The sequence below is a fragment of the Zea mays genome, chromosome 7 (assembly GCF_902167145.1).
Source record: "Zea mays cultivar B73 chromosome 7, Zm-B73-REFERENCE-NAM-5.0, whole genome shotgun sequence".
Taxonomy (NCBI): Eukaryota; Viridiplantae; Streptophyta; class Magnoliopsida; order Poales; family Poaceae; genus Zea; species Zea mays.
Genome location: NC_050102.1, coordinates 33427974 through 33453217, shown reverse-complemented (window position 1 = coordinate 33453217; position 25244 = coordinate 33427974). Strand labels below are relative to the sequence as shown.

At 44.6% G+C, this 25244-nt stretch overlaps 1 protein-coding gene across 1 annotated transcript; it reads left to right on the top strand.

Moving 5' to 3' along the window:
* Positions 1-2375: 2375 nt before the first annotated feature.
* LOC100278252 (uncharacterized) lies at positions 2376-5146 on the top strand. The gene is made up of 6 exons (NM_001367900.1): positions 2376-2524; positions 2651-2739; positions 3392-3445; positions 3552-3614; positions 3715-4476; positions 4583-5146. Exons 5-6 carry the CDS (start codon positions 3767-3769, stop codon positions 4851-4853), a joined length of 981 nt encoding a protein of 326 aa, NP_001354829.1. The 5' UTR covers positions 2376-2524; positions 2651-2739; positions 3392-3445; positions 3552-3614; positions 3715-3766; the 3' UTR covers positions 4854-5146.
* The last annotated feature ends 20098 nt before the right edge of the window (positions 5147-25244 follow it).

Genomic DNA, 25244 nt, shown 5'->3' with positions numbered 1-25244 from the left:
TCAGCTCCACCGTGAATTTGATCTATTAGAACCGTGTATCTAGCTCCTAGATTTACCAAATTGGCGTAGTCGTTCGAAGGAATGCTTTACCAAATCCAATCCCATTTTTATGGAGTTAAAAACCCCTATTAGGCTAGTTTGACAACCCATTATTTTAAGGGGTTTTCATTTTATCAATGAAAATTAATTTATTTTCTTTTAGAAAAATGAGAATATTAGAAAAATGATGTTGTCAAACTAGTCCTTGTATCACGAAAAATATACTATTATACTTTTTCTATTGTCGACTAGTTGCACATGTTGCCCCATCTCCCCTCACTTGGAGCCACGCCATCTCTCAGACTTGCTCAAACGTCAGGTCAGATTGGGATTAGGTTAGGTCAAGGTCGGGTCGTGGACCATTTATCACGACACGTATCTGACATGTGCCTAGTGTAGGGTCGGGTTGGATCGGCCTGTGGCTCTCTGTTTGAAGTATCGGGTCAGGTTTTTTTAGGTTGGATCGGGTTTTAGGTAAAAAATCATGATCTGTATCTAATATGTAAATTATTGTAGGTCAAAAATTATAACTCGTACTTGTATATTGTATTAGTCGGATCAGGTTGGACCGGTTTTTTTTTTTTTGGAACGGATCGAATCGGATGTGATGAGGTCACTCACCGATGGCCCTCACTCCCTCGGCGAGGCCACGTGCTCAGCACGCTCGCCCACTGCCCACCGTGAGGTCCACTGCTCCACGCCTCTTATATCCTTTGCATTGTGCCTCCTGTGTAAACAATAGTAAAAGAAGAAAACGAAGAACATCTAAGACCTAGGTAAAATTGAGATAGATATAAAAATAAGTTATAGTGTTGTACTAAACATTTTAACGAATAGATTCATAGTAAAGGTGCGCCACTGTAGATCCTATAACTTATAGGTCTAGATTTACTCTCTCTCTATTAGTTACGAAGAATTGGTGTGGAGAACGACACCAGATCGACAACGCCTTCAGAAACTGCCTCATCGCTTGCCAGCGAGTCTAAGGACTACTAAGGGGTGTTTGAATACATTAGAACTAATATTTTGCTACTAAAATTAGCTAAAGATATTAAAACATACTAGTTAATAATTCTCTATTAACTACTTTTAGCAAATTAGCTAATTGTTAGTTAGTTATTTATTAGCTAGTTAATTCTACCAGTAAATTTATAGCTACCTATCTATTAGCTCTAGTACATTTAAACTCCTAAGACGACACATTCACCTAATAGAGGTATAGTAAGAGAAGAATCTTGCCTTCTATGTGTGCACACACTCGCAACGGTGAGGCAAATAGAGGAGGGTAGAAAGAGGTGTGTGGCGGTGGTAGCGCTTAGATCCCGTCAAAACCACCCTGAGTGGCTGAGTCATCGTAAGCTAATAACTTAAGTTATATTTTGGGCATGTTTGGAATTGGGGGTGTAAAATCCCTTGTTATTTACATTTAGAACTGATTTGATGAGCAATGAATTGGAGGGAATCCATGGGCAGGAAAACGATTGCTATCCAATTTTGAATAGCAAGAGTTTTCCCCCTCAATTCCATGTCACCAAACCAGTCTTAGAGCTAGTTTAACAACTCCATTTTTCAAGAGATTCTCATTTCCTAAGGGAAAATGAACTAATTTCTCTGGAGAAAATAAAAATCACTTAAAATGGTGTTGTCAAACTAGCCCTTAGGGTGTGTTTCAGATTGGGTGTAAAATCTCTTGCTATCTAGAATAGCAAGGGTTTTTTGACCCACCCAATCCTCTCTAATTCTTTTGTTCCATGACAAGCTATTACACTTAGGGCTACTTTGGGAACCTCGAATCCCCTTCGGGGTTGGAGGGGATTGAGGAACTAATTTTCTCTCCAATCTCCTTCAATCCCGAAGGGGATTTGAATTTCCAAACTAGCCCTTAGGGGTGGTAATGGATCGTGATCCAAATGTTTCTTCACAAATTGTTTGGATATTAAATTATTTTTTATTCAAAAATGAATAGAAATAGAGCCCGATCCTAATTCGATCCGATCATTACACTTTATAGTGTAAAATTTAGAATCCATTGTCACCCCTAATTACACTGTTTTTTGTGTGTGTCTAAATCAGGATAATTTTAGAGTTTAGACAGACGCAGGTACTTCTACGTATCAGCATATCAATATTTGTTATATATAAATGAGAAACTAATAATAGTGTCCTGTGCCTACTCTCTCTAACATTGCTTCTTACGTGCCCATGCAAGAGAGAGGCTTGAAAATAACAGAAAGGGAAAAATGACAACAGAATATTGTGCCCATGCAAGATCTTCGGTTGGGAATGTGTGGGTGACAGTGACCCAGTTAAACCAACCATTCCATATCTGCATGTATAGCTTCCTCTCACGCACTCCGTTTTGTGGATCTGATCTCCTCTTGTCCCAAACTTTTGCTTCTTCGTTCGTCGCTCCAAAAGTTTCGAAACGGAGAGAAAGAGGCTTGAAAACTGAGCCGGCCGATCGAGTATTGTAGGGCGTCAAGAGGTAAACATGATGTCGTTTAATCCTTGATAGTTTGCGTTTATCAGCATCTCTTGTTTCCTTTTTTTTATTAATTTGGTTTCTTAGGAAATGTTGTTTTGATTCCCCTAGCCTAAACTTGCTGTGTAGATCGATTGATCTGGGAGAGAGAGAAAAGGGTAAAGAAATACTTGCTGGCTGCTGCTGGCCATGGAAACTGGATGCTTCTTCCAGATGTGGTAGGCCGTTTTTTTTTGTTTCTGCGATCAAATTAAAAAGTTGAACGTTATTCCTAATGTGCAATATCCACTGGAATTTGCATTTTTTTTGTTCGTTTCACTTTTCTTGTCTTGTGGAATCTGTTCGCAAGGATTTGTGAAACTTTATTGTTTTCTTCCCAGAAACAAAAGAAATCTAAAACCATGAGAAAAGGGTGTCTTTCTTGATTCTCTAAGGGTTTGTTCGGTTAGAAATAAATTGAGAGAGATTGGAGAAGCTTAAATCTCCTCCTATTCAAGGATTTAATCTTCACCTCTAAGGACTTCCTCCGTTGCGTCTGAATTGAATTTGATTGAAGCATATTAAATCTCCTTCTATACAATTTTAGCTAGAAAGTGATTTAATCATCTCTACTGTCTTTTAATTCGGACACAACCGAACAAGCCTTAAATGAATAAACCCTAAGGGGGTGTCTAGGATGCATCATCGCCTTATTTCTCAAAAGTCAATAATTGACACTGGTAAAGAGAAAATGAGTCATTCCACCAAATTTGATGAGTTAACTCTCATAACGCACCATCTTGTCTAGATGGTTTTATAAGACTTTTTCAAGTGGATAAAAGTATGTCTCATAAGATCGGACTACTGATTCTTTGAATATTTCCACGACAGTTTTTCAAGAAGTTGTTGGTTCTCAACAGGAAACAAAAAGACATGACATGCTTGGTACATTTTCAATAACTCAGATGTTTTTTTGTGTGTGTGTTTTGTTGTGAAACTTCAGTGGCTTCTTTTAATACAATACTCTGAGCTTGCATGTTCAACTGCATAGGAGTAAACAACAGAACAGGCGGAAAAGAGACGCTGCAGTCACATATACAGTTAGAAGCTCACAGTATGTTAAGATTTAGAACCAATGATGATCACATTAGCAGGAGATTTGAGTCTATGTCTGTTTCATTTTTTTTAGAGACTATGTCTGTTTCATTCCCCAGGAACAGTCAGCAAAGATAGATCACAAAAAGGTTCTCTGGACACCGCCAAACAATGGCCCATCAGCAGGAACACCAAAACCATGGACAAGCCAGCACCAGTCCTTCTGCTGCCCGTGCCGAAACCGAGGCAGACAAGAAGGAACCGAGCTCCTCGTCGTCCAACTCATCAGAAAACACAGATGAGGACGATTTCTTCCAGATAGAGGGCCCAATACTAGGCAGCACACTGTCATTCGCTGACAACGCGGCGATCTCAGACACTAGAAAGCAGAGCAGCTCATCCTCCTCGCATCCCTCAGGTTCAGGTCATGCCGCCACCGACCCAAAGCAGTCGCCGCCGGTCCTGCAGGCCATGTCCAGGGCGCCGGCGGACGAGTGTCCGGACCCCAAGAGGATCCCGTCGTCCATTTTCGCGAGGTCGAAATCGAAATCATCGCCGGCAGACTGGAGCGTGACGTCGAATGAGTCCCTCTTCAGCATCAACGTCGGGAACGCGAGCTTCTCCAAGGACCACTTGTTCTTGTATGGCACGTCAGGTGAGCTGGGGGGCAACCCCAGTGAGCCGCTGCCGCCGCTGCCGCCGTTGCCACGGCAGAGCCCTAGCTCTAGCCCCATGAGAAGCGAGGTGGCAGCAGCGCCGACCAGTGCTGGAGTGAAGCCTGCTACTACCAGGGTTGGCGACGATGGCGATGGCAATGCTGATTACAACAACAGCTTGTCGCACCGGTCTGATGCTAGCACGACAAGCTTCGCGTTCCCCATGTATGGCCTCTCTGCATGACTGCATTCCATCGCTCGATATTTACTACGTAGAAGTTCTCCATGTTTTTTTTCCTGAATCGATCCAAATCATCTGCAATTTCTTCAGATTGGCAGGTGACGCGAGGTCTAGTGAGTCACTGAAAGACGGCCCTCCTGAGCTCGCCCGGCAAAGCACGTCGCAGCTACCACAGCAGGCAGAGCCTCTTGTTGAGCAGGAGGCACCGAAAGCTAAAGATGGGGCGCTGGAAGCTGAGCAAGCCCCTGCCCCTGCCCCTGCCCCGGAACCAACACCGGCACCAGCACCGGAATCGACACCACAACCACCAGCCGCGACAAAATGGTTTCCTTGCTGTTCTTGTTGTCCGTTCTGTTGCTGAGGGATGCTGCAGTAGCCTCTCTCCATGGGGATCTGTTGAGTTTCTGAAGTAGAAGAAGGCTGGATGCAGCAATAGGCTGAAGTCAACCATCCATGGGATTTGCTAGCAACTTGGTTGGTTCTGATCAGAAAATTACTTGCTCTGAGTTGTGTAGATTACAATAATGTATGTATAATTAATTTTATTTTGTTAAAATGTGACAGTAGCTACTAGCAAGATAGAATATGGCGCCATTGGCCACCTCCAAAGAGACTCTTATATTCTCCTTAATTGATATGAATAAGGATTTTTACAAAAAAAATGCTTTCCAACAGCTTCTATAAAATAGTTATCTAAATATAGTCATCTTATGTTGCAGATTTCTCGCTAGCCATAGATAGAAAACGTGAATGACTCTATATCTATATTATATATTCTCTATACTACTCTATTAAGAACATAATGTGGGCACCTGGTGATGTCAGGAAAACGAGCGGCGAAAGCGTTATTTCCACGTCAACAGAGACAGATTTTAATTTAGATATAATAGAGTAAATAATACAGGTATTGCAGGCTCATACTTCCACAATTTTTACATTTACATAAAAATTGTGTTAATTACATCTCTGTAGAGAAAACCCCTGATTAAGAGTTCCAACGTGAATACATAAAAGAAAAATAAAATTACATCATATGACTGACTATTACAAACTAAAAAAAACAAAAATTATTCGCCTCATGTAGTCATGGATGGTTGCATACGTATGTCAGATACGGCATGATTTCATTGTTGACGAGCTAACAAATATCTCTTTATTGCTGGCTTGGTCAGTTCTCTGTCGAACCATAATATGCATGTATTTTAATTTGTGCATACTTTTATGAGTATCTTGTTATTTGTTCGAGCCATGACATGGTGTTGGATTTCAATAACTCAACATATGGCTTTTTTCTAATTATTTGAGTATATGTGTCTTTTGAGACACTATATACACTTTATCATGGATAAACGAGAGATAATTTATCTCTTTAATATTTACCTCTTTCATTGACAGTGCATTGTATCACATACACACACGATTTATTTTGATGGCTGAATTTGATAGTATTTATTGAATAATGTGAGACTATAAATCGATATATTTTACAATTTATGGATATTTAGTGTGTGATATAGCATTTTATTTGGATTGAGATGGGTTGTTTGTCTTGGACAGATATATGGCATATGCAATTAATCTATTTTGTAAGATCGGAGTATATGTTCATGACATAGTATTTGGTCATGACTTACATATACAACGCTATTTAGTTTAATTTAAGTACTTAGTAGAGTTGTTGTTTTTTTATTAACTAGGAGGAACGATGATTGATGAATGCCACCAAGCATACATTTTTTATTTGCTAGGCTCGTTCTAATATTATAACATTTTGGTTATTTTGACCATGGCACGTATAGCGGGTTGACTCGTATTAGTAACCATGGCTTGGAACCTAGCATAAATATATCAATTTATTTAGGTATAGATAAACAACATATAAGCAGCATTAATTTATTTATTTATTTTAACTAAGATAGTGACCATCGGATTGACCCTTTGATTTTATCTATGCATGATTCATCAAATATAGAAACGCCATACATATCATACGTGTAGAATGTCATCCTTTTTATTCAGGTTGCAGACGTACGGATCGAACACCTAATGTATTTTTTTATTTTATCCATTTCATTGATGCACTAAACTAGGCAATCAGCCAATCACAATATAAAATTTTTCTTATAAGAAATTAATATTATTTATTTTCTTATATAATTTAATTTGACATGCTTTGGATGGTTGCAACTGGTGTTGATTATCACGCAACATTGAATTGTGGTTAGATTATGGTGCTGTTTAAGCAATCTAACTGACACGAAATATTTAAGACAAGTTCTATTTCCGTAGGGAGGATGTCAGGATGCTAGCTTTAGGATTGAATGTACAATGCATGTAACACCCCTGGTGTTACCATAACTAAAATTTGAGCATGACATCATAGCATTGGCATTTCATATGTTTGATACACCTAGATTGCATTCACTAGGCAAAAATTTCAAACAAGTTGTATTGTTTTAATGTTTTTGCAAAGAGAACCCTGGTTAAAGGACATAACCCTAAATAGTGGTTAAAAGGGTAAAACTTAACCCAAGTTAAGGAAACCTAAAGACTTTAGGGTAAAAGTCATCAAATGACCCCAAGAATAAACTTGAATCACTTTTATACTCCTAGGATACTAGAAACCCTAATTGGAACCCTGGAAAACCCTGAAACCAAACCCTAGGGGCTTATGTGCAAAATTAGCCCACTTTTGGGTTAAAGTGCAAAAAACCAAGCTAAGTAAGTATTTGAAGTCAATTGGTTCACAAATATGTGGACTTGAAAGCCAAACCCTGAGATTTGGACTTAAGTGCAAAAGAGCCACACTTGACTCATGTGATGAAGTCTGAATTTCAGTGTGATTGCTTCAACTTTGGAGCCCTGTATCTTTTGAACTATAGGGTTTTTGGCCAAAGTGACCACAACAAGTTTGTAGCCCAACTATAGGAGAATAACTTTGTTTAAGGATTCAAGCCATGATCTTATGAGAAATTTGGAAAAAAACCCAATCAAAGATGGGCTGTCAGACTGTTTGAGGTTTGAGTTTCAGAGTAACAGTGTTATGAGATGAACTTTGAGCTCGATTTTGAATGGGATCCAGTGACTTTTTGTGTGAGCACATTGTACCAAAGTTGTAAAGGGATTATAGTTCTACAACTTTACTACAGAAAGTTGGTTTAGGTTTCACATGAAAATTTGAGTAAACGGAGCTCCAATGTGCTCTGTCAGTCAAGTTCTTTATTGAATTCAGAGCACTGTTCATCATCTTCAGAAATATCGCGCTGAGGATCACCCCCCCCCCCCCCCCGCCGGCGATAAGAACGCCACCGCGGCGTGACCGGTCGTCGGTGGTCGCGGTAAAGTTTCTTGGCACCGTGGCAAAGAGTTACCGAGGTGGCGACCTCTGGTTAAGCGGCGACCCCGTGCCCTCACCGGAAACCGCCGCGCGGAAAGCTTGCCAGCGCCTTCTTCTCCCTTTCCGGCCGCCGCGCGTCCTCAAAATTCACCGGCCACCGCCCCCGGAGACTATAAATCCAGTGCACCGTCAGCTTCGTTATGTACTCGAGCATCTAGCGCACCCTTCTGCATCTCCAATCCTCCACCAGAAAGCCTCAATTCGAGATTTCTCCCAAAACGCTCAGGAACACCGCACAGCTCAACCTCGCCGTGGCCAGCCCTCCCCAGGTCCAATCTTGCCCTCGGTTTCCTTGTTTCAACATCCTTGTTTGCTCTTGATGCTCACCGACCCGTTAAATCGAATTAGACCGCCATGAATCGACGGGAACACACTCATCCGTCCGCCATGCTCTTGGTCACCGTGGCCAGAGCTCAGTAGTTGGTCGTTCGCGCAATTGAGTGAGGGGAAATACTCCTTAGGGGTTTAATCCGGTGTATGTCGCTCAGGAGCGCCGGTCGTAGCCCCGTTTGGCCGGTACAGTGCTCGCCGGAGCGCGGCGGTGCACGAGCGTCGTCGGGGACTTCAAACCGAGAATAGATAGAAGTACAAGGGTGTCTTTGCAATTGTCAGCGACTATGTTAAATAGTGCCTTGAGCTTTGTCGGGATATTCAAGAAAACAGGGGCCTTTCTGTAAAGCTGCCAGCGCGCGGGCGCGTTTTGCCCTGGACCTGGGCCGTCTGGGCCAGAATCGGCCCAGTTCTGTTTAAACCTTTTCTTTTTCTTTTTCCAGCAGAGCTTTAAAAATATGTAGAAAAATGTAGAAAAATGCTAAAATTGTGAAACTAATTTTCCTAGGTTTGTTATTTTCTCTAGAATTTAGTAAAAATAAGTTTGTGATTTTTAAGGAAAGTAAGAAATTTTAGGGAATTTAAAGTGGTTAAAAATATTGGTTATGGATTTTTAGAAAACAAATGGTAAGTCCAAAAATGCTCAAAATTTTTATATGAGTTCCTCATAATATTTAGAAGCCTTGGGTAGAGTTTGAATTGATTTGGACCTTGTTTGATCACCAAACCCCAAAACACCCCCCCTGCCCTATGAACTCCTTTACCGACTCCGGAAACCCTAAGTTCCCGGAATTCCGTGAAGGAAAGTTGTATTCAAGACTTAAATAATAAGTTTATGCTATCTTTGCATCCTCATGAGCATCCCATGGCATCCATTCTTATACTTATGTATGGTTACGATTAGAACGTGAAGAAGAGGTAGAAGTCCCCGAAGACAGGACACCACCACCTTCGGAATCCCAGGCCGGGAATAGTTTCTACTTCGATATCTGTGGATCCGAACCCGAATCACCTGTAAACGAAGGCAAGCCCCGGTGCATTTGCCACCTTCCTTGATGTTTTTAAAATCTTTCTCACTTGCTTGCTGCATTAGGTGATAGGAGTTGATTGCTAAAACAATTCCTGCATTACCTTCCTTGAATTCGATTACCTTCCTTGATCACCTGTTTTACAAAAGATTTTTGATGCTTAGCATTGCTTTAGAAAACAAAATGTTTTGTTTTTACAAAAGATGATTTGGCAAAAGTGGGTGGGATGTTTTTGAAAATAAAACTTGATGGTGGATCCATCATGGCCATGATGGGTTCAACATCGGAAAAGATGTACCTCTGCCAGGTACCAAGTTTTTGGGTTTAAATGATTAAGCTGAGACCGGGCGGGTGACTTGCACGAGAAGAGAGTCTCGGTGTAGTGTCTCCGTCTGAGTCGATTAAGGACCTTGTCGATGTAGGCTTGATGATCGAGGACCCTTTAACTGGTCACATGCCTCGTCATGGGTAAGCCTTGCCTCGGGCAGACTAAGGCCGGAATAAGACAACACGAGATGGGCGTGGAGCGGTGGCGAGAGTAGCGTGTACCCTCCGTGGCAAGAGGCTGGACGGTGGTGTATCTGTGCTCTCGGTCTGCGTGAACCTGATCCGGTCTTAAGAACCCCGGTGGCGGGTTGACATATGCAAGGGTTAAGTGCTACATATGTCGTTTGATTGGAGATCCTCAGCTGAGTATAATCGATTCGGATCGCCGTACCTTCGCGGTTATGAAGACTTGGTCACTACCCTACACGTAGCATTCCACTAAAGACGATGGGCTTTTGTTAAGAAATTGGCTAGTGCAGGACCAGTGATTGAACTAGGGTAGAAAGAACTCTAGTTGCAGGTAATTGAACTTAACTTGACAAATAAAATTGGATTTTTAAGGATCCACTTTAGTAAGCATTTCTGCAAAACAGAGTCTTTGATTATTGAAAAACCTTACCTTGACTCCCTAAAAGCCAGCATACCCTTGAGAGTCTTTTCTTTAGTCGGGTAAGACTTGCTGAGTAATTCCATACTCAGGGTTTATCCCTTCGTTGTTTTTAGGTGAGGAAGTAGCAGACTTTTGCTGCTTCTGTGCCAAGGTGGTTCCGAAAGAAGAAAAACAAGAATGAAGTGCGGGAGGACTCGGTCCTCCACTTAGGATCTTTGCTTTTAGCTTCTCGGGAGGGGTTTGTGCCTTCCCTGGTTTTTATAATATTACTTCTATGCACTCACTTTTAGTCTGGTCTGTAATAACATAACTCAAGCTTGCTTTTGAAATAAATGTAAAGTTTATGTAATTCGCTTCCGCATTTCTTTATCTCCGATGTTCTGTAATGTCTGCAAGACGGGTGAGACGTTCCTGGTAAGGTAAGGAAAGATACCAAACTTGTCAAGTAGTTCAGGGGCACCTACAGGGTTGTCTGAAGTCCGTTGGACAAGGACAACTGTAGGTGGGCCTAATTACTTGGGAGGTTCCGTCACAGCTGGTATCAGAGCGTAGCCCTTCTTTGCAGATGTTATGAGGCATCTTCAAAAGAATTTTCAAAAGTCTTACCTAAAAAAAATTCTTTTCTCTTCTTACCTAAGTATTCTGAAGAGTCTATCTTAAAGACCAGATAGGAAGAGTGCAACGTATAGAAGGTTGAATCGACTAAGGTTGATTCTGTAATTATACATGCATCATGCTAAGCACTATACTAATAACATTTTCCCCCTTAGAAAAGATGCCGCCACGCACCAGGCTAACGGCACGCAAGTCTACGGGACCAATTGGGGTGCCTCGGCATCAATTGGCTCTCCGACATGAAAGCAGCAGCAGTGGAAGTAATGACCCCATCGGAGATCTTGAAGCCCGTGTGAGTCGACTTCAAACAGCGCTGCAACATAGGACCGATGCTTGGGTCGCCGACGGAGATAGAATCAATGAACTGAGAAGGGACATCCGACACTTGCAGGATCAACTCGCTGATCGAGACTTAGCACTTGACTGGGCCGTACAGTCTCGTTTGCTAATGTGTGCTAAGGAAGCAAGGGCTCAGGCCCGAATTAAAGAACTTAGCTCAACGGTTGATAACCTGCAGGTTTACTGCAATACGTTGCACGAGGAAGTCCATATATTATACTCACAATTACACCCAAGTGAGCCTGCACAACCTGAGGCGGAAGCTGGACCATCTCACGTCACGGGACGTGTGCTGGGTGGGGAGTTAGACCTTTTTGAGCCCCCTCCCTCTTTGAGGTTGGTTGATGTCTGGACTCCCACACCTGACGATGAGGCCGCCAAGACTAATGGAAAGCAGGAATAATGGTGTAATAGGGGTAGAGTAGTGTATTGTAGGGAGTACTGTTGTATAATAGGTTGAACTTTTGTATAATGGGTAGTGTATCCTGTTATGTAATATCGAGTCTGTATCATTACTTTTTATAGTAATGTAAAATGGAAGGTTTTCTCTAGCACATTATGTTTACTTCAAATGTTTTTTCCACAGATGCCGACCAGGACTCGAGGACAGGACGCAGCAGGAACTTCTGGGGGACGGGATGTTACCCCAAACCCACCTCCAGTTCCTCCCACGTTAGCCGAGGCGATCGCAGCCTTGGTAAATGCCACCGCAGACAATACCCGCTTCCTTAGGGAAATGGCGGGTCAGCAGCAATTCCAGCAGCAGGCGGGAAGAGGTTTTCAACAAGGTCCCCGTGAGACCACCTATCTGGATTTCTCGGAAACCCGTCCACCCCTATTCGTCAAAGCTGAAGATCCCCTAGAAGCTGATGAGTGGATTCGGGTTATTGAACAAAAGTTTGGTCTTCTCCGTTGCTCAGAAACGCAGAAGCCGTTGTTCGCCGCACAACAACTACGTCGTCCTGCCAGTACCTGGTGGGGAAATTTTGTGGCTATTCAACCTGTCAACCATCAAGTCACCTGGGATGAGTTTAAAGCAGCCTTCCGTGAACACTACATCCCCGAAGGAGTGCTGCATATGAAACAAGAGGAATTTATGAATTTACAACAAGGTGGAGATACCGTCACTCAATATCTCAACAAGTTCAATCACCTGTCGCAGTATGCCATCGACCAGGTGAATACTGATTTAAAGAAGAAGAACTATTTTATGCGGGGGCTGAATGATCGGCTACAAAGGAAAATGGCCACATGCATAGATCTCACATATGGAAAGGCTGTCAGCACACCCTTATCTGTTGAAGCAAAATACACAAATTCTGGGAAGAATAAGGGATTCGGTGGTGAGAGGCCTAATCAGGGCCAGGCGAAGAAGCAACGGTTTGTGATCCGACCTTCAAGCCAAAATCGCCCTTTTTCTCGTCCGCCCTCATTTCCCTTCAAACAGCCAATCATTATCCGCCCCAACAATACCCCCACTACCCCAAAACAGCCGGGTGCCCCAGGCACTCGATTTCCTGCCTTGCCTAGTTCTTCAATTGGGTGTTTTAATTGCGGCAAGTCGGGACATTTTATTAAAGACTGCCCATATCCTAGGCAAAATCAATCAAATGCTTCGCAAGGATCTGGGAAATCAGCTCAGCCTAAAGGAAATGTTGTGGGGAAAAATACAAGGAAGACAGGGCGTGTATATTACACTCAAGTGGCTACTACACCGGAAGGAGAGCCGGTGATGATGGGTACGTTTCCCGTGGCCAGTCACCCAGCAATTATTCTTTTTGATTCTGGTGCTTCACATACATTCATTAGCAAGATATTTGTGGAGCAACATCATATTGCATACCATGAATCGAAAGAGGGATTTAAAATTCATTCACCTGGGGGACATATTTATACTAGAGAAGTGGCCTATGGAGTGCCAATAACAATGGCCGGACGGAACTTTCCTGCTAACATGATTGTTCTGAAGGGCCAGGATATAGATGTAATTTTGGGTATGAATTGGTTAACCCAACACAAGGCAATTCTCAACACTGAACTCAGAACCGTCAGGTTGAGCTATAATCAAGAAGAGATTCTTTTGACTCTCCCCGCAACCAATCCAGCCAAAACTTCTGGTAGAGTCTATGAAGCCATTGTACCGGAGATCAAGAACATTCCGGTAGTATATGAGTTTCCAGATGTATTTCCGGAAGATTTGCCCGGACTGCCCCCTGAAAGAGATGTAGAATTCGTAATTGAGCTAAAGCCCGGTACGGCTCCCATCTCCCGAAGATCGTACCGCATGCCCCCTAATGAGTTGGCGGAATTGAAGATTCAATTACAAGATCTACTGAATAAGGGATTCATCCGGCCAAGCTCGTCCCCATGGGGTTGTCCCGTCATTTTTGTTAAGAAGAAGGATCAAACCTTGAGAATGTGCGTGGATTATCGACCCCTAAATGAGGTCACTATCAAGAATAAGTACCCTCTTCCAAGGATCGACATCTTATTTGATCAACTGACTGGGGCGAGGGTATTTTCCAAAATTGATCTCAGGTCGGGCTATCATCAAATCCGTATTCGGCCCGAGGATATACCGAAGACCGCGTTTACTACGCGATATGGATTGTTTGAATACCTGGTAATGTCTTTCGGGCTCACCAATGCTCCTGCCCACTTCACTTATTTGATGAACTCGGTATTCATGCCCGAGTTGGACAAGTTCGTGGTAGTCTTCATCGACGATATCTTGATATATTCTAAGAACGAAGAGGACCATGCTCAGCATCTACGGATTGTATTGACGCGCCTTAGGGAACACCAACTATATGCCAAGTTCAGTAAGTGCGCGTTCTGGCTGGAAGAAATTCAATTTTTGGGGCACGTATTATCGGCTAAAGGAATTGCGGTAGATCCTAGCAAGGTCAAGGATATTCTGGAGTGGAAACCCCCAACAACTGTTCACCAAGTCCGGAGTTTTCTTGGACTAGCTGGGTATTATCGCAGATTCATACCAGATTTTTCTAAGCTTGTGAAGCCAATCACAAGTTTATTGAAGAATGACATTAAGTTCAATTGGTCTTCTAAGTGTAATGAAGCCTTTGAGCAACTGAAGACACTATTGACCACTGCTCCGGTATTGGCTCAACCGGACATCACTAAACCTTTTGATGTATATTGTGATGCATCTGGCAGTGGGCTCGGCTGTGTACTGATGCAAGAGGGCCGAGTGATTGCGTATGCTTCAAGGCAGTTGCGCCAACATGAGGAGCATTATCCAACTCATGATCTGGAGCTAGCTGCTGTGGTTCATGCCCTAAAGATTTGGCGTCACTATCTGCTGGGAAATATCTGTCACATATATACAGATCATAAAAGTTTGAAGTACATCTTCACCCAGTCAGAGTTAAATATGAGGCAAAGACGATGGCTTGAGCTCATTAAAGACTATGAACTGGAGATCCATTATCACCCAGGCAAGGCCAATGTGGTGGCAGATGCATTGAGTCGTAAGACTTCCTGCCACTGTCTTATGGCGAAGACCTCCGAGAACACTTTGTGTCAGGAAATGGAGAAGTTAAACCTGGGGATCATCCAACAAGGGACTCTGAATCAACTAAAGCTTGAGTCAATCATTTTGCAAAGGATAATTGATGCTCAAAAGGATAATCTGGGTATGAAGCACATACGAGAGAAGATAAGGGCTGGAACAGCCAAGTGTTTCAAGGAAGACGATCAAGGTGTGATATGGTTTAAAAACCGCATAGTTGTGCCAAAGAACGAAGAGCTCCGCCAGCAAATTCTGGATGAAGCACATCTTAGTCGTTATTCTATTCATCCCGGAAGCACTAAGATGTACCAAGATTTAAGGCAACATTACTGGTGGACAAAAATGAAGATTGAAATTGCACGCTATGTGGCGAAGTGTGATACTTGCAGACGTGTCAAGGCCATACACATGAAAACTGCTGGTCCATTACAATCCTTGCCAATCCCAACATGGAAATGGGAAGACATCAGTATGGACTTTATTGTGGGACTGCCCAGGATGGCCAAAGGGTATGACTCTATTTGGGTTATCACTGATCGATTTACCAAGATCGCCCACTTTCTCCCGGTCAAGGTAAAATATCACGTCAATACCTATGCGGAGTTGTACATCGCCCGTATTCTCAGTTTGCATGGTGTTCCAAAGACTATAGTGTCGGATCGTGGACCACAATTTGTATCTAAATTCTGGGAAGAACTTCATAAATTCCTGGGTACTAAACTGCTCCACAGTTCGGCCTATCATCCTCAAACCAGTGGACAAACTGAGAGAGTGAACCAAATACTTGAAGATATGCTGCGGGCATGTGTCCTGGATTTCTCACTAAAATGGGATGAATGTTTACCTTTAGCGGAGTTTTCATATAATAATAGCTACCAAGAAAGTATCAAGATGGCACCCTTTGAAGCTTTATATGGACGACGGTGTCGGACTCCGCTAAATTGGTCTGAACCTGGTGAGAGGTGCTTCTTTAGACCTGATCTGGTAAAAGAAGCCGAGGATAAAGTTCAGAAAATTATTCATAATCTGAAGAAAGCACAAGCTCGTCAGAAGAGTTATGCAGACACACGGCGAAGGCCCTTATATTTCCTGGAAGGAGACTATGTTTACCTAAAGGTCTCACCAATGAAAGGTGTATCGCGTTTCGGGGTTAAAGGGAAACTTGCACCCAGGTACATTGGTCCATTCCTGGTACTTGAGCAATGTGGACCAGTGGCATACTGACTTCAACTCCCCGAAACATTGTCTGCTGTGCACAATGTGTTCCACGTGTCACAATTGAAGAAGTGTCTTCGGGTTCCTGATCGAACCATAGAAGCGACTGATGTTGTCCTGGAACCAGACATAACATACTCGGAACATCCTATTCGAGTTCTGGATCAAAGGGACAGGATCACCCGAAGAAAGACTCTCAAGTTCTACAAGATACAGTGGAACCAGCATTCGGAAGATGAGGCTACGTGGGAAACTCAAGACTTTTTGAATAAGAATTTCCCAGGCTTTCTAGCCTCATGTAATTTGTAAAGTGTATATAGTTATTACAATAAAGGAATAAGTCCCCACACCACCCTGCCTTGTACTAGAAATAAGGAAATAAAAGTATTTCGTGTTTCCTTTTCCATTACTCACACTAGGACTTTAAATCTCGGGACGAGATTCTTTTATGGGGGGAAGGATGTAACACCCCTGGTGTTACCATAACTAAAATTTGAGCATGACATCATAGCATTGGCATTTCATATGTTTGATACACCTAGATTGCATTCACTAGGCAAAAATTTCAAACAAGTTGTATTGTTTTAATGTTTTTGCAAAGAGAACCCTGGTTAAAGGACATAACCCTAAATAGTGGTTAAAGGGGTAAAACTTAACCCAAGTTAAGGAAACCTAAAGACTTTAGGGTAAAAGTCATCAAATGACCCCAAGAATAAACTTGAATCACTTTTATACTCCTAGGATACCAGAAACCCTAATTGGAACCCTGGAAAACCCTGAAACCAAACCCTAGGGGCTTATGTGCAAAATTAGCCCACTTTTGGGTTAAAGTGCAAAAAACCAAGCTAAGTAAGTATTTGAAGTCAATTGGTTCACAAATATGTGGACTTGAAAGCCAAACCCTGAGATTTGGACTTAAGTGCAAAAGAGCCACACTTGACTCATGTGATGAAGTCTGAATTTCAGTGTGATTGCTTCAACTTTGGAGCCCTGTATCTTTTGAACTATAGGGTTTTTGGCCAAAGTGACCACAACAAGTTTGTAGCCCAACTATAGGAGAATAACTTTGTTTAAGGATTCAAGCCATGATCTTATGAGAAATTTGGAAAAAAACCCAATCAAAGATGGGCTGTCAGACTGTTTGAGGTTTGAGTTTCAGAGTAACAGTGTTATGAGATGAACTTTGAGCTCGATTTTGAATGGGATCCAGTGACTTTTTGTGTGAGCACATTGTACCAAAGTTGTAAAGGGATTATAGTTCTACAACTTTACTACAGAAAGTTGGTTTAGGTTTCACATGAAAATTTGAGTAAACGGAGCTCCAATGTGCTCTGTCAGTCAAGTTCTTTATTGAATTCAGAGCACTGTTCATCATCTTCAGAAATATCGCGCTGAGGATCACCCCCCCGCCGGCGATAAGAACGCCACCGCGGCGTGACCGGTCGTCGGTGGTCGCGGTAAAGTTTCTTGGTGTCACACCCGGTTTTAGAAGGCAAACCGAATGCGAACCATGTACGTGCCAGGATCAGTTATTCACGTACACAGCAGTTACATAATATGGACATCATCACACAGTGCTCAAAATAGTATTAATAAGGGAAATAGTCGATTACATCATACGTCTGAGACGTCCATATAGTTCTTACAATAAATCAAAGTGCGGAAAAGAAACGTAGATAACGCGGCCTTCACAGGCAGCCGACTGGGGGTTGCCGCTAACCCACACCTAGAACTCGTCGTAATCTTGGAACTCCTGGAAGTCTCCTTCCACAGCTTCATCTTCTCCTGAGCAGTGGTTGCAATGCTGACAACCTGGGGGGGGGGGGGTTTGGTGTGTAGAGCAAGGGTGAGTACACATCAACATACTCAGCAAGCATCCTGTTTGGCTGTAGTGGACTAGCTTTATGTGGGGATAAGTCAAGCAGTTGCTTTTAGTTGGTCAGATTATTATTTACTAGTAGAAAGCCAAGTTTTAGCATTAACCCAAGTTATTAACCCGATGTACCCTTTCCAAACGGAAAGAATACCACTTACCAGCACCATAGTCATAACCAAAACCATCAATCTCATTGCCACCTGTAAACCAAAAGGTCTCTTATCAAGTACCACTAATCACTGGAGCTCCCTTGGCCGCTCATAACCGCGAGCACGGCTGATATATCAGTTTCATAACACTCTGCAGAGGTTGTGCACTTTACCCACAAGCCGTGATTCCCTCTCTGGCCCGGGCTTGCAAGACCCTTATTCACTCCCGAGGTGAATGGCCAAGGATTCACTACGAAGCCTTTACAAAGATTCCCCGGGGCTGTAGCCACCCGTTAGGTTTCCTAAATGCACCGCACTCCTCCCCAAGGGACAAATCAACCTTGGCAGAGCGAGCCGCATACACCGAGCCCCATTGACGGCACGACGGCTAAGTGAACTACACCCCGGATCCTCTAATTATTCAGCTAAGGGCACCCCATTCCACCCTCATGGTTGCACTGTTTTCCCGGGCGGTCATCCATAGAACAGGTCCTTACGGAGAGGCACTCGAGAAACCGCTCGAGCCCCCTTGAATACCACAAGTACAACATCATAATAAGAGAAGGGAAAACAGCGTATCATAGATAATCACATCATGTTCATTGATTAGAGTTGAGCAATAGCATCAGACTAAGTAGTAATAATCCGACCCAAATAGGTAAACAAGGACATGGATAACAAAAGCTAGTCAATCCTTAGGTATAAATGTGTAATGCGGGAGGTGAATTAAAGAATGAATAGGACAGAGATAGGTCAAAGGACACTTGCCTCCACCAAACGACTGCTGCTCAGGGGCTTCTCCTGCGAATTCCTCGGGCTCTTCGACCGGATCGTTCTCTATGCGAGCGCAAACACACATACATACATCCACATATTTAATACAAAAGAACAGTACACCATATAAGATAACAAATAAAGCGAATATGCATCAAGTATGACGTTCGATAACGCATTTGTTATGGTTAGAAAGAAACGGGAAAGGTCTCGCAGGGGGTTAAATCTTATGCACTAATGACACAATTGGTTTTTTAACAACATAATTCTGTTATATATATTTATATATACTGATGGAAACCTAATCACTTTTAGTTGATCAACATTGCACAGGGTAAACAATTAACTACGTGAATCAATAACATAACGGAATTTGAAATTAAACTTCCTATTTTCCCATAGCATGAACAGTGATTAGCCTACTTAAAATACAGTAATTATGATCACAGAAAGTAAATAAAATTAAATAAAAAAAAATAAAAAACAGAAGGGGGGGGGCGGTTGAACCGGCCCTAGGGCGGTTGAACCGGCCCTAGGCGGGGCGCGGGCGCGGGCGGGGCTGGCCGGGCGGCTGAGCCGCTGAGCCGGCCGGTTGAACCGGCGGCCAGGCGGGCGCGCGGGGGGGGTCGGGCTGGGGAGGGCGGGCGGCGCAGGGGGCGGCCGAGCCGGCCGAGCAGGGGGCGGGGCGGCCGAGCCGCAGGGCGCGCAGGGGCGCGGGGCAGGGCGCGGGGCAGGGCGCGGGGCGGCCGAGCGGCTGAGCCGGCGGGGTGGGGCGGGCGGCCGAACCGGCCATGGGGCCGAGCGGCGAGGGGAAGGGGAGGGAGGAGAGGGGAGAGAGGGAGAGAGGGAGGAGGGGGGGGGCTTACCGGCGTCGGGGATCGACGGCGAGGGGCGGCCGGCGGCAGGGGGCGGCGCGGCAAACAGGGGGCGGCGGCGGCTACCTAGGGCAGGGGGCGGGTAGGGGGTAGGGGCGGCGGCTTAGGTGGGGGGGGAGAAAATGAGGGGGGGAGAGGGAGAGGGTTAGGGAATAAGGGAAAGAGGGGGGGGCGGCTGGGCCTTCCAGGCCCAAGAGGGGGGGGGCACGCAGGGGCCTGGGCCGGCCGGGGTCGGCCCACGGCGCGGGAGAGAGAGAAAAAGAGGAGAGAAAAAGAGAGGGAGAAAAAAAGAAAGAAAAGATCTTCTCCACATTTTCGAAATCCGATCTTTCTACATGAATGCAATTGCGCTTTCAAAGCAATCAAAAGAAATGCAAGGTTCGGCATGGTGCATCAAACAACATAAAGTACTTAGGGTTTTCTTACACGGGAAATCCAAACCGAATCCCGCTAGAACTTTGGAAAAGGTCAAGGTTTAGCGAGGGGAAAAAGAAAAAGAAAAGGTAACGCCCGAATTTTGGCGAGTAAAGAAAAGAAAAAATTCAACTGCAAAATTCGGGGCGTTACAAACCTATCCCCCTTAAAAGAATCTCGCCCTCGAGATTCAGGGTTGGCTAGCAAAGAGCTCTGGGTACTTGGCCATCAGATCATCTTCACGCTCCCAGGTTGCTTCTTCCTCAGAGTGGTGATTCCATCTGACTTTGCACATTCTGACGGTCTTCCTTCGGGTGACTCTATCTGCAACCTCAAGGATCTGAGCTGGCTTCTCAACATAGGTCAAGTCCTCCTGGACCTCCAGACCTTCCACTGGCAACTGCTCTTCCGGCACACGCAAGCACTTCTTCAACTGAGACACATGAAAGACATTATGCACAGCAGACAAATTCTCTGGCAAACTGAGCTGATAAGCCACTTCTCCTCGTCTTGCAAGAATCTGATACGGACCAATGTAGCGGGGTGCTAGCTTGCCTTTCACTCCGAATCTTCTGACTCCTCTGATCGGTGACACTTTCAGATAAACAAAGTCTCCGACTTCGAAACTCAGCTCTCTTCTTCTTGTGTCTGCATAGCTTCGCTGCCTCGATTGCGCTATCTTCAGATTCTCTCGGACCATCTTGATGTTCTCTTCGGCTTCAAGCAGAATATCTGGCCCAAACACCTGCTTCTCTCCAGGCTGATCCCATTGCAACGGAGTTCTGCAACTCCTTCCATACAGCGCTTGAAACGGTGACATCTTCAAACTGGCCTGATAACTGTTGTTATAGGAAAACTCTGCATAAGGCAATCGCTTGTCCCATCCGGACTGATCTTGCAACGCACAGGCTCTCAACATATCTTCAAGGATTTGATTGGTTCTTTCAGTCTGACCATCTGTCTGCGGGTGATAAGCTGAACTGAAATTCAGATGCGTGCCCAAGGCTTCATGCAACTGCTGCCAGAAATGAGAGGTGAACTGCGTTCCTCTGTCTGACACTATCTTCTTTGGCACACCATGAAGACAAACGATCCGAGACATATACAATTCTGCCAATACTGCACTGTTGTAGTTGGTCTTGACAGGTATGAAGTGGGCTGACTTGGTCAAACGGTCCACTACTACCCAAATGGAATCGTAGCCGGCTCGAGTGCGAGGCAATCCGACTATGAAATCCATACCAATTTCATCCCATTTCCACTGAGGGATCTGCAACGGTTGCAACAATCCAGCTGGTCTCTGGTGTTCTGCCTTAATTCTTCGACAACTATCGCACATAGCCACATGCTCTGCGATTTCTCTTTTCATTCCGTACCACCAGAATTTCTTCTTCAGATCCTGGTACATCTTCTCACTGCCAGGGTGAATCGAATAAGCTGTCTCATGAGCTTCCTTAAGAATCAACTCCCGAATAGACTGGACATTGGGAACACACAAGCGGTCTTTGAACCATACCACACCTCCAGCATCTTCTCGAAAATCTTTGCCTCTGCCATCTAGAATCAATCGCCGAATCTCACTGATCTTCTCATCATTTTTCTGCGCTTCTTTGATTTCGCGCTCCAAGGTAGGTTCCAATTCAACTGTGACTCCTCGCGAATTGTTCAGAAATCCGAGACTCAACCTGTCAAACTCCTTGGCCAACTCATAAGGCATCGGGCGAGCGACCATCAGATTGACTTGACTCTTTCTGCTCAAAGCATCTGCCACTACGTTCGCTTTGCCTGGATGGTAATGAATCTCCAACTCATAGTCTTTGATCAATTCTAACCATCTTCGTTGCCTCATGTTCAACTCTGACTGAGTGAATATGTACTTCAGACTCTTATGGTCTGTGTAAACATCGCATTTCTGTCCATACAGATAGTGCCTCCATGTCTTCAGTGCGTGAACCACTGCTGCCAACTCTAGATCATGGATTGGGTAATTCTTCTCATGAACCTTCAGCTGTCGGGACGAGTAAGCCACAACTCTTCCCTCTTGCATCAACACACATCCCAAACCTGTGTAACAAGCATCGCAATACACCGAGAAGGGCTTGTGCACATCAGGCAAGACTAGGACAGGCGCTGTAGTCAACTTCTCTTTCAGCGCTTCAAAGGCCTCTTGGCATTTCTGGGTCCACTTGAACTCAACCTTGTTGCCTAGCAACGCTGTCATTGGCTTCGCAATCTTCGAAAACCCTTCAATGAATCGCCGATAATATCCGGCCATTCCAATGAAGCTCTTGATTCCTCGAGCATCCGTTGGCGCTTTCCAGTTCAGAATATCTGCCACTTTCTTCGGATCCACAGCCAATCCTTCTTTGTTGATTATGTGTCCCAAGAACAGGACTTCACTGATCCAGAACTCACACTTGCTCAACTTTGCATACAACTGGTGCTCTCGCAATCTCTGCAATACCATCCTCAAATGATCTGCATGCTCTTCTTCACTTTGAGAATAAACCAGAATGTCATAAATGAATACCACCACGAACTTATCAAGATAATCCATGAATACACTGTTCATCAAGTTCATAAAGAATGCTGGCGCATTGGTCAAACCAAAAGACATCACTGTGAACTCATATAAACCATACTTGGTAATGAATGCCGTCTTCGGAATGTCCGAAGGTCGGATCCTGAGCTGATGATAACCTGACCTCAGATCGATCTTGGAGAACACACTGGCTCCTCTCAACTGGTCGAACAGATCTTCTATTCTGGGCAAAGGATACTTGTTCTTGATCGTGACCTCATTCAAAGCTCTATAATCGATGCACATCCTCTTAGTGCCATCTTTCTTCTCCACAAACAAGACAGGGGCGGCCCAAGGCGAAGTGCTTGGCCGGATGTAACCTTTCTCTGACAGCTCATCAATCTGCTTCTTAAGCTCAACCAACTCTGGTCCAGATATTCTGTAAGCTCTCTTAGAGATGGGGGCGGTTCCAGGAAGAAGCTCTATAGCAAACTCAACCTTCCGCTCTGGTGGCATACCCGGTAAATCCTTTGGAAACACATCTGGGAATTCAGACACAACCTTAATACTCTCAATTGGGTCTGCTTCACTGCTATCGACAGCCATCTGATAACAACTTCCTTTCTTTGGCTCAGGCGGGACTAACTCGGTCACCACTTCCTCTCCTAGTGGGGACACCAACTTGATTGTCCTTTTATCACAACTGATAACTGCCTGATACTTGTCTAGCCAATTCATCCCTAGGATGACATCTATTCCCTGAGTACCCATTACTATAAGGTTGGCGGGAAATGCTATCCCCCTTATTTTCACACTTATATTCAAACAAATGCTATCAGCTCGAATTCTACCACCGGCTGGGTCAATTTGAATGGGGGTTAACATGGTAGTAGTTGGAAGATTATGTGCTTCTACCCATGATGCAGTAATGAAAGAATGTGTTGCTCCAGTATCAAATAACACTTCTGCAATATGGGAGTCGACTGGGAACATACCTACTATCATGTCGGGGTCTCCTGAACTGCTTCAGCTTCCAAGTGGTTCAATCTTCCATGATTATAGCGCGGCTGAGAGCGATTGCCTGCTCCAGGCTGAGACACATTCTGCTTTGCTGGGGCATTGGGGCCTGACTGCTGCTGGGCTGCCTTCTTCGGACATTGCATCACCCAGTGGCCTTGCTCTCCACAGTGGAAACATGCTCTGTTTCCAACCTGAGCTGGTGCTGCCTGACTGTTCTGCTGATTTGCTGGGGCAGGAAGACGAGGTGTCTGCTGATTCTGCTTTTGAAACTGACCTCCTGACTGATTGCTCTGACGGTTCTGGTACTGATGCTGAGGATACTGCCTTTGGAACTGCTGATACTGCTGACGCTGCTGATGCTGCTGAGATGGACGCTGGTTCTGCCTGAACTGCTGAGGTTGATTGCCTGAGAAACGGGGACGGCTGCTGCTTCCAGGCTGGGGTCCACTGATCTTGCGCTTACGATCTTCCATCTCCTTGCGCTTCCTTTCTGTCATGATTGCTCTGTCAATCAGGTGCTGGAATGTCGGGAAGGTGTGATTCATCAGCTGATACTGCAGAGGGTCAACCAAGCCTCTCAGGAAACGGTACTGTCGCTTGGCGTCGGTGTTGACATCTTCAGGAGCATAGCGAGACAATTGCAGAAACCTGTCTCGATACTCACTGACAGATGATGACCCTTGCTTGAGGGCCAGGAACTCCTCCTTCTTCACTGTCATCAGACCTGCAGGCACATGGTACTGACGAAAGCTACCTCGGAATTCTTCCCAGGTAATGGTGTCGGGGTTGGCATGGGTGGCGAGGTAAGACTCCCACCATGACTGGGCTGCTCCTCTCAACAGACGGGGACCATACAAGACTTTCTCCCGGTCATCGCACTGAGCGGTATGCAACTCCCGCTCCACAGTGCGCAGCCAATCTTCAGCATCCATGGGGTCAGAAGAGTGAGCGAACGTTGGTGGATGACCTCTCATGAATTCAGCACGCTTGTCTCTAGGCATCTGAGGCATCTGAGGCTGGGGTGGTGCTTGCTGCTGTTGCTGCTGCTGCTGCTGCTGAATGGCGGCCAGAGTCTGACCGATGGCTTGAACTGCCTGAGTCTGCATCAGAAACATCTGCTCGATCGACATCGGGGGCGGGGGCGGCAGGTGCTGCTGCTGGGGCACCTCATCCTGCGGAGCGGCTCGCTCCTGCTGAGCACGCCTTCCTCCTCTACGCCTGTTCTCTGACATCTGCAGAACGCAACCACACATCAGAACTGATCTGGCAAAGCTTGCAGCATAAGAAAAGAGTATAGAATTCTCCAACAGCACTGAACAGATGAGCATCTTCACTGATCTCCAACACAGACCACACAGCTTCTCAGATAAAGAGGAAAGGAGAATAATGGGTTTCCCAACTATATAACTAACTTTATTGACATAGTATGTAAACCAAAATGCAGGGGATACCCACACTCTGGTGACAATCATTACAAAGATCCAAATCAAACATAGTTCATCATGACAAACATAAATGCACAGGATATAGCAAACTACCCTGTCTAACTAAAACTAACTAAGACCGAGACTAACGCTAAGACTGAAGCTTCCATGTATATATTTATTTCGTATTAATTACAAGATCCAACTCTAACGATCTATGGTTCTAGGTTTATCTTGGTCTTGCAGGCGGGATTGCCATAAGACTGGTGTCCACGCTGAGGTGAGCGGTACGGGTGCTGAGTCCCA